This window comes from Trichoderma aggressivum, assembly GCF_033847375.1.
Source record: "Trichoderma aggressivum f. europaeum strain CBS 100526 chromosome Unknown scaffold_021, whole genome shotgun sequence".
Taxonomy (NCBI): Eukaryota; Fungi; Ascomycota; class Sordariomycetes; order Hypocreales; family Hypocreaceae; genus Trichoderma; species Trichoderma aggressivum.
Window position 1 is genome coordinate 214,533 of NW_026946387.1, and position 12,883 is coordinate 227,415.

The following is a 12,883-nucleotide window of genomic DNA, read 5'->3' on the forward strand; positions in this document are numbered from 1 at the left end:
GTTTGGTATGCCTTTTTTTTTTTTTTGTAATAGGTTTAATCGGTGCCCCCCCCCCCCCCCCCCCCCCTCGCACATATACATCCAACACTCCCTGTTGTCTTACCACGCCACGCGATCTGTGTGTTGGCCCAATACTGCTTTCTATCATATCTAGCATTTGCTTATGGATCTCTGCACCTATCCGACGAGAAAAAAAAAGACAAGGTTTCTTTCTGTCACTGCAGAATGCTGGAGGGTACCATACCAGTTTCTTCTTCTCGTCATTTCCTTTTGCTAATAATCCCACTTCACGCGTGCGAATTACACTTTACTTCATTCCATCAGCTTACGCCTGCATTTGCTCAACTACCACTCCTACGTTGGGCCATGGCGCCTCTGACTATTCAGTATTGAGAATCAAGAACTAACGTTTAAATATAGTACGGGTGGAGATCGATCTTATATCATCATCAGACAATGGCTCTTCGAGCAATTCCATTTCCCCAGAGCGAGAATCCCACTCGCCCCAAGATCTGGATGTCTCAGCCACCGCTGTTGAGCAGGTCCCATCTTCCCGAGCTGAACAGGAGCACAACTCCCCCAAACTCGAATCAAAATCACATAAATTCGTCAGTCCATTTAAAGACTGTGTATCAAGCTTTGGACAAGCGTCCCGGCGCTTCAGCCGTCCTACGGATGGTACCGTCAATTCATACATCAAATTCAACTGGCCGCAGCGTAGAACGCAGGGCGGCCGCTCGTCTTCGGTATCGGTTGTCGCTCGGCCTGGCAATGATGCTGATGATGACCAAGTAGAGGAGGTTATCAGGCCTTCAACCCAGTCATCACCGTCTCTGGTTGCTCCCAATCGCCACGCAAAACAAATATCGCAAGCTACTGCGATTTTGCTGAACTCTCAGAGGAGATTCGACCGCTCGCTGTCTTTCTCAGACAGTACATTACCGGCTGCAGGGTCGAGTCACTATGCCACGTCCCCTTCTGCTCATTCGTGGAGCTCCCACGGTTGGGCTACCCATTCATCGTCTCAAGGTCCTCGCATGTTACCGTCGCATTTTGGGCTGGTTTCGAAAATGGATAAGATAGATAGGCAGCTTTGGGCATTTTGTAGGTTGAAAACTCCCGATTTCCTCAAAGCATTTCACATCCCTTATTTCCCCCCACTATAATTCCTATACAAACTACACAATTAGTTTTAGTTTAGGTTCGCGCATCCTGACTTTCGGGAAACACAGATCTCAGGAACTGGTGTCCTGGCCGGAGCATTCTGGGCAAAACAAACTCATGGTTGCAGGACTTTGCCCCCATGGAGGGCAACAGCGGCGTGCTGTGCGCGATGCAGAGCCTCGCCGGCATATATGTCTACGACTATCAGCCTTTGGAAGAGATAAGTCGGCGCATTAACCATCGGTTTGCGCTGGCCGAGGATCGTCTGAGTCAACTACTTGCTAAAACTGATCCTACCGTTGATGAAACCAGCGAGCTGATCACCATTGCTTCCATCTTATCGATGCAAGATGTAAGTGGCTCTACCAAGTGTTTGCGCTTTCAATACCGTTGAGCGATGCTAACAAATTGGGTCTCATTCTTTTCAGATTGTCTATACTGAGCGCCGTCGCAAACGACCTTATGCTCCGCGTTGGTTGGAGGGCTTCAAGCAATGCGAGCATTTTCTCGAATCAATCGACGAAGGGTCGCGATTCTGGTCACCCTCCAACGTTCAGTCGTCCTCCCTTCGCATCTCCCAGTCAATCATTGTCGGCAGAGCCGTCGTCCTCTCGCAGATCATGACGCCGCTAAAGTCTCCATATACCTTCAATCCACAGAAAGAGTCCTCTCGCTTCGGCTGGCTCCTCTACGGCAACATGGAGGACATGTATGAGATTCACGGCGGATGCGGCTTCTCCAAGAAGCTGCTTCATTCCTTGAGCCAAATCTCATACCTCGCCGCGCGTCTTTATCAAGACCCTGAAAGTCCAGTCGCTCCGCTCACTGCCCGGTTTCTGCTCGGAGAGCTACTGCAAATGCGGCAATGGAGCAGCGCCGTCGATGCCGCGCCTTGGGAAGAAGCCAAAAAATTGCCGCAAACTATTCAGATGGTGCGCGCTGCCCCCGAAGGCTATGTGATCGAGAGCGCATGCCACATGACAGAAGTCACTGCAGAAGCCTGGAGAATTGCAGCCATGATTTATCTCCAGTGCCGTGCTCTCAGGTGAGCTAACCATTCACTTGACTAAGTACAAGTTGTTTTTTTTTAACAAATTTATAGGATGCATAGGAATCACCGAGAGGTAATGGCCAACTTGAACGATCTTGCCAAATGCATAAACATCATGCCAACTTCAGGCTACAACTTCACTGCCCAAGCGCCTCTGTTTCCAGTCTTCCTTCTCGGGATGCTTGCTACAGATCCCGAGCACGTTTTAGTTGCGCAGACTTGGTTTGAAAAAGTCACCAGCACGCCAGTGAGAAGTGTAAGACGGGACTTCCTTTTCCAACCCACTCTACTTGTTTTCGAAGCGCTAACTCGGTTTTGCCTCGTATAGAGTGTTCCTCCACTTTACGAGACATTGAAACGGATCTGGACGTGGATTGACGCTGATCCCAACTTGAAGCTGCCAGTCAACAGAAAGCTCGACGAAGATGTCGGCAAAAGGTTGCCATGGTGGGAGCATCTAGTCAAGCGCGTGCAAGACCAGGAGACCGAGATATTGTGCTTGACCTAAAGGGGTGAGGATATCAATTGGTCTCATCAAGTCTATCTAAGCCCATCTATATAGACTGGTATCTCCTCCAGTCTCCGACACGGCCAAATTTTTCGCATCGCCTTTCCCGCCAACCGCTCAGGTGTCCAATCTATGGGAGCAAACAATTAAAAGTACCCCGCGGTCTGAAGCATTATTAAGTCATCCCTGATACGGCGCTGTCCCCATCATCTCTTTGATCCTGCCCCCCCTTCATTTTGAGAAGGTATTGCCCTACGAGACAAGTTGTTAGCAAAGGCAGACCGAGAAAAGGGAAAATTGTCGAGGACTCACGGAACTCGGAGTTTGGTGCTTGCCAGACACATATCACACTCAGTCCCGCCTTATGGCACATGAGTCGAACGCTCTCCTCTCCATACTTGTGAGAGTCGAACCAGTCTAGCTCTTCACCCTGTTTGATTGTCCGTCCAAGTTTGTGGATCGTGACGTCCTTGTTGGCGCGGAAGAAGAATCGGTGCCGAGTTGTGGGCTCGTCCTCAAGCTGCGCCTTGAAGTCCCAATCTTCTTCCTGGAACCACTCCTCTCCAATTGCTTTGTTCACTTGCTCAAAGCCATTCATGAAGAACTGGTGGTATAGGTCGTCCCTGGAATGATAGGCCGCCCAGATCTTCTCCTTGTCGTTAGGCAGCAAGTGGGCATCCATTCCTACCAAGAGAAAGTCATTTGGCCGCAGCGCCTTGGCCCAGTACTTGAGGTGGCTCAAGGCTTCTGGCCAAGGGTCATTGCAAAGCACTGAGCCCAGCGAGAGAAACAGTCTCTGGCCCTCAATGCCTTGCACATAGGCCATCCCGTCTTGGAATGTTCCCCACAACCCTGCACAAGATACCTTTGCATCCGCTGCCGAATGCTTGTCGAGAAGGTAGCCCACGCTGTGCTCCAACGAGGCCTTGGAGATATCGAGAGCCAAGTAGGTGGCCTTCCGCTGCCCTTTCTCAAAAGCGGCCAACAGATGCTCCACCTTACGAGTGTCACTGAATCATTATGGAGCTTGTTAGGACATATGACCCCTTGAGGATTGATCCTGTTGAGACTTACCCGACTCCAAGATCAATCAAAGTCACACCAGGCTGAACTTGCCCAACGATGTCGCCGCCGTGAGCATCGAAGAGTGCAATCTCGTCGTGTGTCTGATAGAACTCAGGGGTGAAGATGATCTCGTTCCATATGGGCAGTCCCACATCGGTATACAGAAGCTCATCTGGGAGAGTTGGCTTTGCATTGGGGCCATAGACTGCCGTGAGGACTCTGGAGAGCCTCTCTCCGATATCCTCATGCATTCGGCTTCCGCCAATGTCCATGACATCGCCATGGCCAGGGATCTGATGCCGAAGAGCCATGATGCGTATATGATATATGGCGGGTAATCGATTATTCGAATTAAAAGCTGGTACCAGATAGCACTGTTTGCTGTTGCAGTCGAACTCTGCTCTGGTTCCAGGCCGTTATACTGGGATATCCTCGAGTTTTTATGTCGAGGATACGGCAGCGAAAACCAGTCTTTTAGTATGTCGGCCGCTGCTCTTACTCACTGCTGCAGCCTCAAGGTAAATGCGTGAATGGGAGAGGACAGGAGAGACCGGGGGTGGTATTCAGCAAGGAATGAAGAACAAAGCATGGGCCCAGCTCTACCTGCTGGGTAGAGATGTAGACTACGCATCTCCTATTTCGCCGGGAAACGCAGAGGACTGATAGAGCTCTGCGGTGATGGTCGAGCTTTGATTCCTCTTGTCGCACACACCCTACATCCCCCCACCAGCCTGTCAAGCCGCCGCGTGTGTGCATATGCGGTGCTTGGCCAGAAGGGCCGTAATAGGATAAGGTGCTGTCCAGGATGGGCCTGGCAGGATGACAGCCTCAACCCTACAAACAGTTGGTACATGGCATTCCACCATGCTGCTGTAGCCAGCCGGGAGGGCTTTAAACCTCCCAGGCCCGCCTGTTGGTGAGGCGAACTTAGGGTCCTGCCGGGGCATGGCCGGATGAGGTTCGACTTACATTAGCCCGCTTGTTTATGGAGTAGAGGGAGGGGTGCCACCGCGCGTAAATATGTGCCCCCCTGTCGAGACGAGCCACCGTTGAGGAATTGGGAGGGGGGCAAGTACTGTACTGTACCGCGCTCCGGAGCTGCATGAAGCGAGTCTTACGGGTACTTGTAGTAGTATGATGCCGCTGTCCTGCACCAAGATGGAGACTTGGTGTCAACCATTTACTTCGTCTGCTGCACCGTTGGTCCATCATCGACGACGAGAGAAGAGAAGAGAAGAGAAAGGAGGGTAGCGTTTGAACGGAGCCACGTCCGAGTCCACTGCATTGGCTTCCTCAGCTTGGACCAGACTCCCAGAATGCCCGTACTCCGCAAGCAGGCCAGCGCATACATGCAATCACAGTCGGTACTTGTGCTCTGTCATGTCTCGAGGCATTTCTGCAAATGCTGGAGGGCTTTGGAAATCCCATTGCTGCGCCACCACGTGTCTGTGTGATGCGAAGCCGTTGTGGTTGTCTGCGACTATACGTGTGTGAGCAAAGCACAAGTTGATGTGTGAAGCCTCGTCACCGCTGGGCATCAATCCCTAGATGGCCGAGCTGGTTCGTCGTCTCTTCAGGTAGACATTGGTATTCCAAGCGGAGATATCGAGATGTGGCTTGAGGGCGTCGTCCCCTTCGGCGCGGGCCGAGCGACAGCTAGTATTTAGTATGTTATTCTTTTTATACTCCAAACCGATGCGTTGCTCCATTGTGAATCACCTCCGTACATCATTTACGTTTCCATTGCTTTGCTGAGTCCCTACTCGTAATTGCATTGCTCATGCCTGTCGCGGTGGTGCTGAGAATGGGTACTGGACACATACCGTTGCGACTCGAAAGATAATGCAAAACATCCGCAGATGTCCAGTTGCTCAGACCCGCCTTGTACACATGAAGTACAGGTACGAGCCCGCAGCTCTAGTGGAGCGAAGAGAATATGCAAATCAGTCGCTCGCAAAGGCAGGGCAATGCAAATGGGTGGCGTGGGTCTCTCGAAAAGCTCGATTGGGCACTTTGTGCGAGTGGGATGAGGATGGCGAATATCTAAACGACAGCCAAGTCGATCTCGATTTCCATGGACCTGGCCAGGCATCAGATAAGACCGTTGCCTCACACCCATTAATTTCCAAGCGGCATGTATGCAGGCAATTGGAACGCAAGAGTTGCGCCTTGATACCGAACGAATACAGCAGCATGGATAACAGCAACCTCCAAGCGCCGATGGTACTCGTACTACCAACGTTGGCTGACAGGCCGGCCATCTATCTGTTGCATACGACCTGCTTAGTATCAGCACCAGTGGCTTCATCAGAGTAGCCGCCGATTGCTTACCCTTACAAGCGAATGAATAGGGCTTGATCCACCATATTGGTTTCGGCTCACCAGAACACCCCACGGCCCCTGCATCATCATACTGTAATCTTCTGCGGCGCCGTCCCCGATGATCCTTGTGATGAACGGGGAATTACTTCTTGCTAGTCGACTGTCGGAAAGTTCTTCAATACACACAAGCAGAGTTTCGTGCGAGTTGCGGGGCCGGTGCTCACGGCACTGCGACTGCCTCTTTGGTGTTAAATCCTCCGTTACGGTTGTAATCGGAGCTCTAGCGGAGACCATCTATGAAAAGATTGTATTGTCTGTTCGTGCTACGTCACACACGGCCGGCCGGGAGCATATACGAAGATGGGGGGACCTGCCGGGCGGAATACACCCGCGGTCCGAAGTGCGACGCGCGAAGCATGCGAAAGCGTGTTGTACAACATGTTTGCTTTCTATGCTAATATCCGTGGTACATCGATCACATCAGTACATGGTCTTGAGCCTCAAGCGCAGAGCAACGCGGTGCTGCGCTGCCGGCAGTTTATGTCTGTGGGGTTACATCCAGGAGGGGCTCCTTTTCGGACTGCATACGTACCTTATAGGTATAAAAGAAGCAGTATTGTTGTTGATGCCGACCAGGATGGACCATCCACGGCGTATAGGCGTTGTACAAACTTTTGATCGAGCAAGTTTCAACAGCGGCAAAAACTGGCTGGTGCTTTTGCAAGCGACTGACTCCCGTACCAAGAGCTACTCTCGTTTGGCAAAGGGAAATATTGCAGCTAGCGCTGAGCTGAGTGACAACGTTATCCCCCTTTTGATGGCAACTGTCAATAGCCCAAGTGACGAGTAGTAAAAGGTCGTTGTGGGGTCTCTGCTTGCATTGCCTGCATGAATATGACAGATGATATCCCGGTCTGATGTCGGTACCGATCCTGTGTCACGATATGCAGGAGCATCAACTCCAGAGTCTTGTTTACAAAGGAGCATCAATCCATGTCATTCGTGGACTGTACGTCCACAGGACAAGGCCGAGCTCCAATCAGGCATGCGCTGATCGATCTATTCGATGGGATGAACGGCCCGGCAGAAGTGTGGGACGTTGTTCTCCGTGCTCTGTGCCGGAATGTTCAGGGGCAACTAGACGGGAAAGTCGGAGTAGCAATACTTGACACGGAAAGCTTGGACATAAAATCTGACTGCATGTTATGTCCTACTCGCCAATACACTAGCAGCGTGTTAGTAGATGCAGCTAATGCATGGAAGTACGGAGCAGCATTCCGGTGGATGCTGCTCGAGGGGGGCTCGCAAGACGATCACGAGCAGAAGAGGCTTGGTGATCGAGATTGACCCCGTATCTGTGCTCAGCGGCTCGAGTTTAGCCGTCCGTGTATACAAATGTGTCCGAGAGTGGACTTTGCTCACGGGTAGTCACTTATGGAGTCTACAGAGCCATGGGGAAACCCCTGATCGGCTTGTTCCACGAAAGCACAATCTGGGCTTCCCCAGAGTAAGAACCGGGAACCGACATGCCGTAACTGTCTCAAGTCTGCCGCTTGGCCGTCAAGGAGGCTGCCAAGGCATCTACACTTTTGTTTGTCAACTACTGCACCTGCGTCTCGCCAAGCAGCTTTGTGTGCTTACTATCTATCAGCCTGTATACCGAATCGGTGGGAAGACGGAGAGGGTGTGGTGGCAGTCAATCTGACTGGATGCTTCAACTTTAGGGCTGTGTCTCATCGTCGAGAATGTGGTTGTCTGTGAAGATTGTGCATCGAGATGGGGCAGATTCTCACATGCCACGATCGCCGTCTGGTCGGCGATAAGAAGCTCCATTTGATCGAGTTGCCGTGGATGGATAGTTGAAGATGAAGACAAGAGCTAGAGCGAAGAAGGCATCGAGAAACTTGGCATAGATTCCATCACGTGCCCTGTATCGAGTACGGAACATGGCCGTGGATGTTGGAGGCAGGTGCCTGGCAGTGCTTGTACAGGAACTTTCCCTGCTTCTTTCTCCCAGTCTTCCAGCTCCTTCTACGGATCGACGTTTGTGCCTGGCTTTCTCAAGAACGGCAGGAAAGCGAACCGCGGCCCCACTGACACGCGACTGAGCGCCCGCTGGTAGGCAACAGGTACCAGGAAGAGCACAGAGCCCGGGGCATTCAGTACCTGTACGATCCATACCCAGAAGACTCGCCTGAAGAATCATGGTAAGTTGACCTCATGACTGTTTAGGCTATACCTCTGCAGTACTTCAGATTGTAACCAATGTCTGTACCTTACCTGTACCTACCTGGTAGGTACTACCTAGAGGTAGGGATGCAAAGGCAGGAGGCACCTGCCTACCTGTACCTAAGTACTAAGTACCTACCTGTATCTATCGATGGAAAAGGAATTCGTGACGTTCTTCCTCTCTCTTCCTCTCTCATCATGGAAATTCAGCTTCAGATCAACTACCACGTCCGTCTAACACCAGCACTCTGATCGGCAGCTAGTTCGACATGCTTCCCAGTTCTGGACGAGAAACAGATGCCCAGATCGGCTTCTTACGAGCAACAACCTGGTCGCTATTGACCCACGCCGGCTGCGTCGCGGCGCGCTCGTCAGCAAACTATGTATATCGAGGCGGGTTGACGAGGACACGTCAGATCCGCATGTGCATCTGACGGCCGAACACGGAATGAACAAGATCGCCAACCGCTCGTTGGTGCTGATGAGCAACGGCCGCTGTCTGCTTCCATCAAGTTCAATTTCCTGCAACTGTCCCACCTCGCACTTTCGGACCCCCTAGAAGTGTCCAACAGGTACTTACGACGTTTCCACGGGTCCTTATAAGTTGCTGGGATACGAAGAAAGGAATGCAGGCAGCAAATATTAGCACCAAGAATACTACGTGTACGAGCATTGTATTACGACTAGTAAGCTCCCTGGTATGCATCCATCCAGATGGGTACGGCAACTCATACAAGTCTGTGCGACATGTCGACAAAGGATACGTACACATCGTACGAGCCACAGTGGAGGCCGTTTTGCTTTCATCTTACCATCAACCGAGGATGTGGGACAAAAATTTGTGAAACTAGAGGGAGCTTCGCCTTCCATGGCCCGCTGAACTTGGGGGTTTCGCCTTCAGGGCCGCTTCTCTCATGTGTACAGTCATTCAAAAGAATCTTGATAAGCTTCGCAGATTCATTTGCGAACCAGGGAGGCCAATGATCCGAGAATGGTTGCAATCTTCTGTGCTCCATCACATATCACTCTTGCGAAGAGCAGATTATGCAGAGAGCCCTTTTCCCCATACAAGCGCGGAACACAAGTACACTCGGCTGTGGGCCTCTGACAATAGCAATGCTGCATCTATTGTCGGGAATAGCCAGCCAATGCATGCGCCAAGTACGAAACTCGAAGCACAGAGTAGTACAAGTGTCGCTTAGCAGGAACCAAGGCGTCGAGAACTGCCGTCATAAGTTGCGGAGTGTGAGTTACTCACTTATATCCCTGAATCTTTGGCCTTGTTAGCCCTCCTTCTCGAATTGGTGAAGGATAATCAAAGGGGACGGCGCAGTAGGCCTCCATTTGTTAGCGCCCGCCAACTGCTACGGCTCTTTCACCCAACCCTAGCCTGCCACCATTTTTTGCATGGTTTCTCTTCTCTTCTCTATGCTCCAAGCTCTAGTGTAAACAAACTGCGGGATGACCCGAGCAGCGGGGTTCCTGAAACGACGACAATTATTACCCCACGAGCGTTGCAAGACAAAACTGACTGGCATCAAGATGTTGCCATTATCTCTGCTTCAGCTCCCAATGGAGCTCGGATTTTGCCTGCCTTGGGTCACATAAAGCTTGGGTCCCTCGCTATAACGATGATCCTCCCTCCAGACTTGGCATTGTTCAAGCAAGACGACAGAAACTGGATAAAAGCCGTGCAACTTCGTCAGAGTTAGTCGTGCATCCTCAAGCTAGCGTCCCCGGTCGTGCCCACAACCGATGCCAGAGGGGGCATAAGACAGCAGATGCTACTGTATGGAGTGCTTTGAAGCGCCTGGATGTATGAAATGAAATGTGAGCAAATCCTTACATCCACCAATGGGTACCTCGTGAGATGGCATCTGCATATCTATCCATCACAAGGTATGGAGCACTCCGGACACCCACTTCCCGGGTTTTAAATTGTGTCTTTTCCTCTTTCACAACTGTGCAGCACAATCCTTTCTTTTAGAACTTTTGAGAAGCGACCAAGTCTCCCTAACCGAAGGCAGATGAGACTGGTCTCACAAGGCAGAAATGCTTCCATGGCTAGGATGCGCCCAGCGCCCTTGGGCGAGGAGTTGCGCCTGAGTGAGCCCCTCACTACCGCTTATCTGGCTTTCCGGATGAAGATTGCATTTGCGGGTTTCTAACAGAAAATTTATGTAATTGCTTTCATGGTAGGTTGTCCTGCTCCCGTTCTCAAGCCGTGTCCTTGAGGCCCTTATACCCTGCTTTCTGGGTCCTGGCTGTTTGGACCCCGGCTCCTGGCCTGGGGAATTCATTGTTCAAGTGGCCATCACACAAATAGCACCAATCCTGTCCTACGAAGAGGGGCCGAGGTCGCTGAGCCGCCCCATGCTGTCTCATTAAAGTGACATGTCATGCTTGGCTGTGGAATTTTCCTCGTCGTTGGTGGGTGATAGTCAACCTAGGCAGTCTTGAGAGCTAGCAGAGGCTCCCATTAACAACACTGCTGGCTCAAGCCATTCCATCCATTGGCTTATGACCCAGCTCACCGAAAGCCAAGATGAGGATGAAACTGGGCTACTGGTAATACATACACTTGCGAGTGTTTTTGCAGTGATTTCTTAGCACAAAGTTTTGTGGCCGGCATCGCTAATTCAAGCCTAGCAGATGATTAGGTATGCGGATGGAACCTGGGGTGGCAACGAACGCCCCCCTTCGAGAACTATCTGCTAAGAAGATCCTCTACGAGCAAGTACAGCTAGCCAATCTTGTTCAAATTTGTTTACTGAAAGGCGTGTACCCTGATGATATCCAACTGTCTGCCATTGGGGGCTGAGACTGTCATTTCTGTCAATACCGGCATGTTACGTGGCCAAGCAAGCTACATTGTTGGCCATCGATGCCGCAGATGAGAGAATAACTCAGGACGTGGATGCCATTTATCGCGACACACAACGCTATCTGTAAAGAGAAAACGACAAGGAAAAGCCCCGAGCATGTTTGACGCCATATCGTATATTTAAAGCACAATCTCGATCTGGTTTAGTCTTGCAGCTGAAAGATTAACACCCCATCCTATCTTGAGCAAAGTGGCATTTATGCAGCCTGCCTGTCATCATAGCTTGAGTACCTGCAAGCCGGGCATATTCCGACAGGCCGTACGGTTGTTGGTGCTTACTCCTTCGCAATTGTACACCAAACATTGGTTGGTATTAGGGCTTGCATCTCATACTGTACACCCCCAAAGTGCAGCAAGAGACTTATGCATCCATGTCTCTCAGACCAACTCACGACAGGCGAGTATAGCTTCAGTACTGTTGAGTACTTGCACCCCAGGCCTCTGTCCTTTTCAATCCATGACACATGCCGCCCCCCTGGGATCTGCGAGTCAGCCGCTGCTGCGGATATAAAGCAGGCTTTAACATCTTCGTTCATCATGCGTGAGAAAAACGTGGCTCAAGTGACAGCCAGGGCTCTGATGCCCGCGGACTATAATATGCGGAGGTGGGCAAACCACAGCACGTCATCACATTCCATTCTTCGTGAGCCTCCTGCATCCAAGCATTGACAGGTGGAGGAGCCGTACTGGCGCACTAATGGCGTTTGCATGAACCCCATCGCGGAGGAATCTATCAAAGTACACCATGTACCGTGGCATATGTACGGAGGACTATGTGCATCAAAGAGGGGGCGTCTACTTAAGCTGCAAGGGAGCAGCATGTCCCATCTTGCACCTCGCTTAACATACTGAGCTGCCAGCAGGAACAAAAGGGGGATATGCAACATCATTACTGGATGCTGCCCCTAACATCAGATGCATTTGACGGGTTGTACAATGCAACATTATCACATTCTTACAGCTTTCTTCTGTGCATCAGGCCCAACGGAGGAAGTTGTTGGTTCGCTGTCATGCATGGGTAAAGTCCATGGATCCATCCGTGAGAGGGGATTCGCCAGAACCAGATGATTGACAAATGGAATGGGATTCTCAAATTCTAGGATCTTCCGTGACGGCGATTCTACCTGCCCCTCGGCACTAATAAGAAGCTGAAACCGACGTGGTGCATGCATTCATTCCACTGAGCGCCTTGTCAAGCAGAGCCAGCACTTTTTTAACACGACATGCCCCCCTTCGGACGGCCCCCCTTACCGGGCGTGACGGAGAATAGACAGCCGCTTGGCTTCCTTGCAATTTGATTGATAATGGTGGCCTCGCTGTCACATTTCTTTTGTTTACCCAACGCAAAAGCTCTCCCTTGAGCTGTAATGCATGACCGAAAAGTGATAGAGTTTAACAAATTAAACCGACGGTGCCGAATCAAGAACAATGGCAAGGAGTCATGATGCTACCTATCATTATCATAAAAAGGGGGAAAGCGTGATTGTGACGTCTTGCATCTTGGGATCGGTGCCGCTGAAGAATTTTGGATGCAAGATATTACTTGGCACAGGGTTCGAATGAGTGGACGGGGGAACAGGTTCAGTTGTGCCATACTTGGCCACTGAGATCTGCTCTCGGGAAGTATGTCTGGAGGGCGAATTGGAGTGGTTCGAACGAA

The 12,883-nt window shown here is 51.1% G+C and overlaps 2 protein-coding genes across 2 annotated transcripts in view; one reads left to right on the forward strand and one right to left on the reverse strand.

Annotated features, from left to right (window-relative positions):
- Window positions 1-2,723, forward strand: part of Triagg1_5743 (transcriptional regulator family: Fungal Specific TF) — a gene marked incomplete at both ends in the record, with an annotated part of 3,396 nt that extends 673 nt beyond the window's left edge. The window contains 5 exons of the mRNA XM_062900291.1: window positions 421-1,104; window positions 1,233-1,516; window positions 1,593-2,209; window positions 2,267-2,471; window positions 2,544-2,723. Of these exons, the coding sequence (XP_062755256.1) occupies window positions 421-1,104; window positions 1,233-1,516; window positions 1,593-2,209; window positions 2,267-2,471; window positions 2,544-2,723 (1,970 nt within the window). The remainder of the gene's footprint in view (window positions 1-420; window positions 1,105-1,232; window positions 1,517-1,592; window positions 2,210-2,266; window positions 2,472-2,543) is intronic.
- Window positions 2,724-2,898: 175 nt separating this feature from the next.
- Triagg1_5744 (uncharacterized protein) lies at window positions 2,899-4,099 on the reverse strand (the record flags this gene model as incomplete). The annotated part of the gene is made up of 3 exons (XM_062900292.1): window positions 2,899-2,975; window positions 3,036-3,733; window positions 3,798-4,099. The coding sequence occupies 3 exons, from the start codon at window positions 4,097-4,099 to the stop codon at window positions 2,899-2,901; spliced, it is 1,077 nt and encodes a 358-aa protein (XP_062755257.1).
- Between the last annotated feature and the right edge of the window lie 8,784 nt (window positions 4,100-12,883).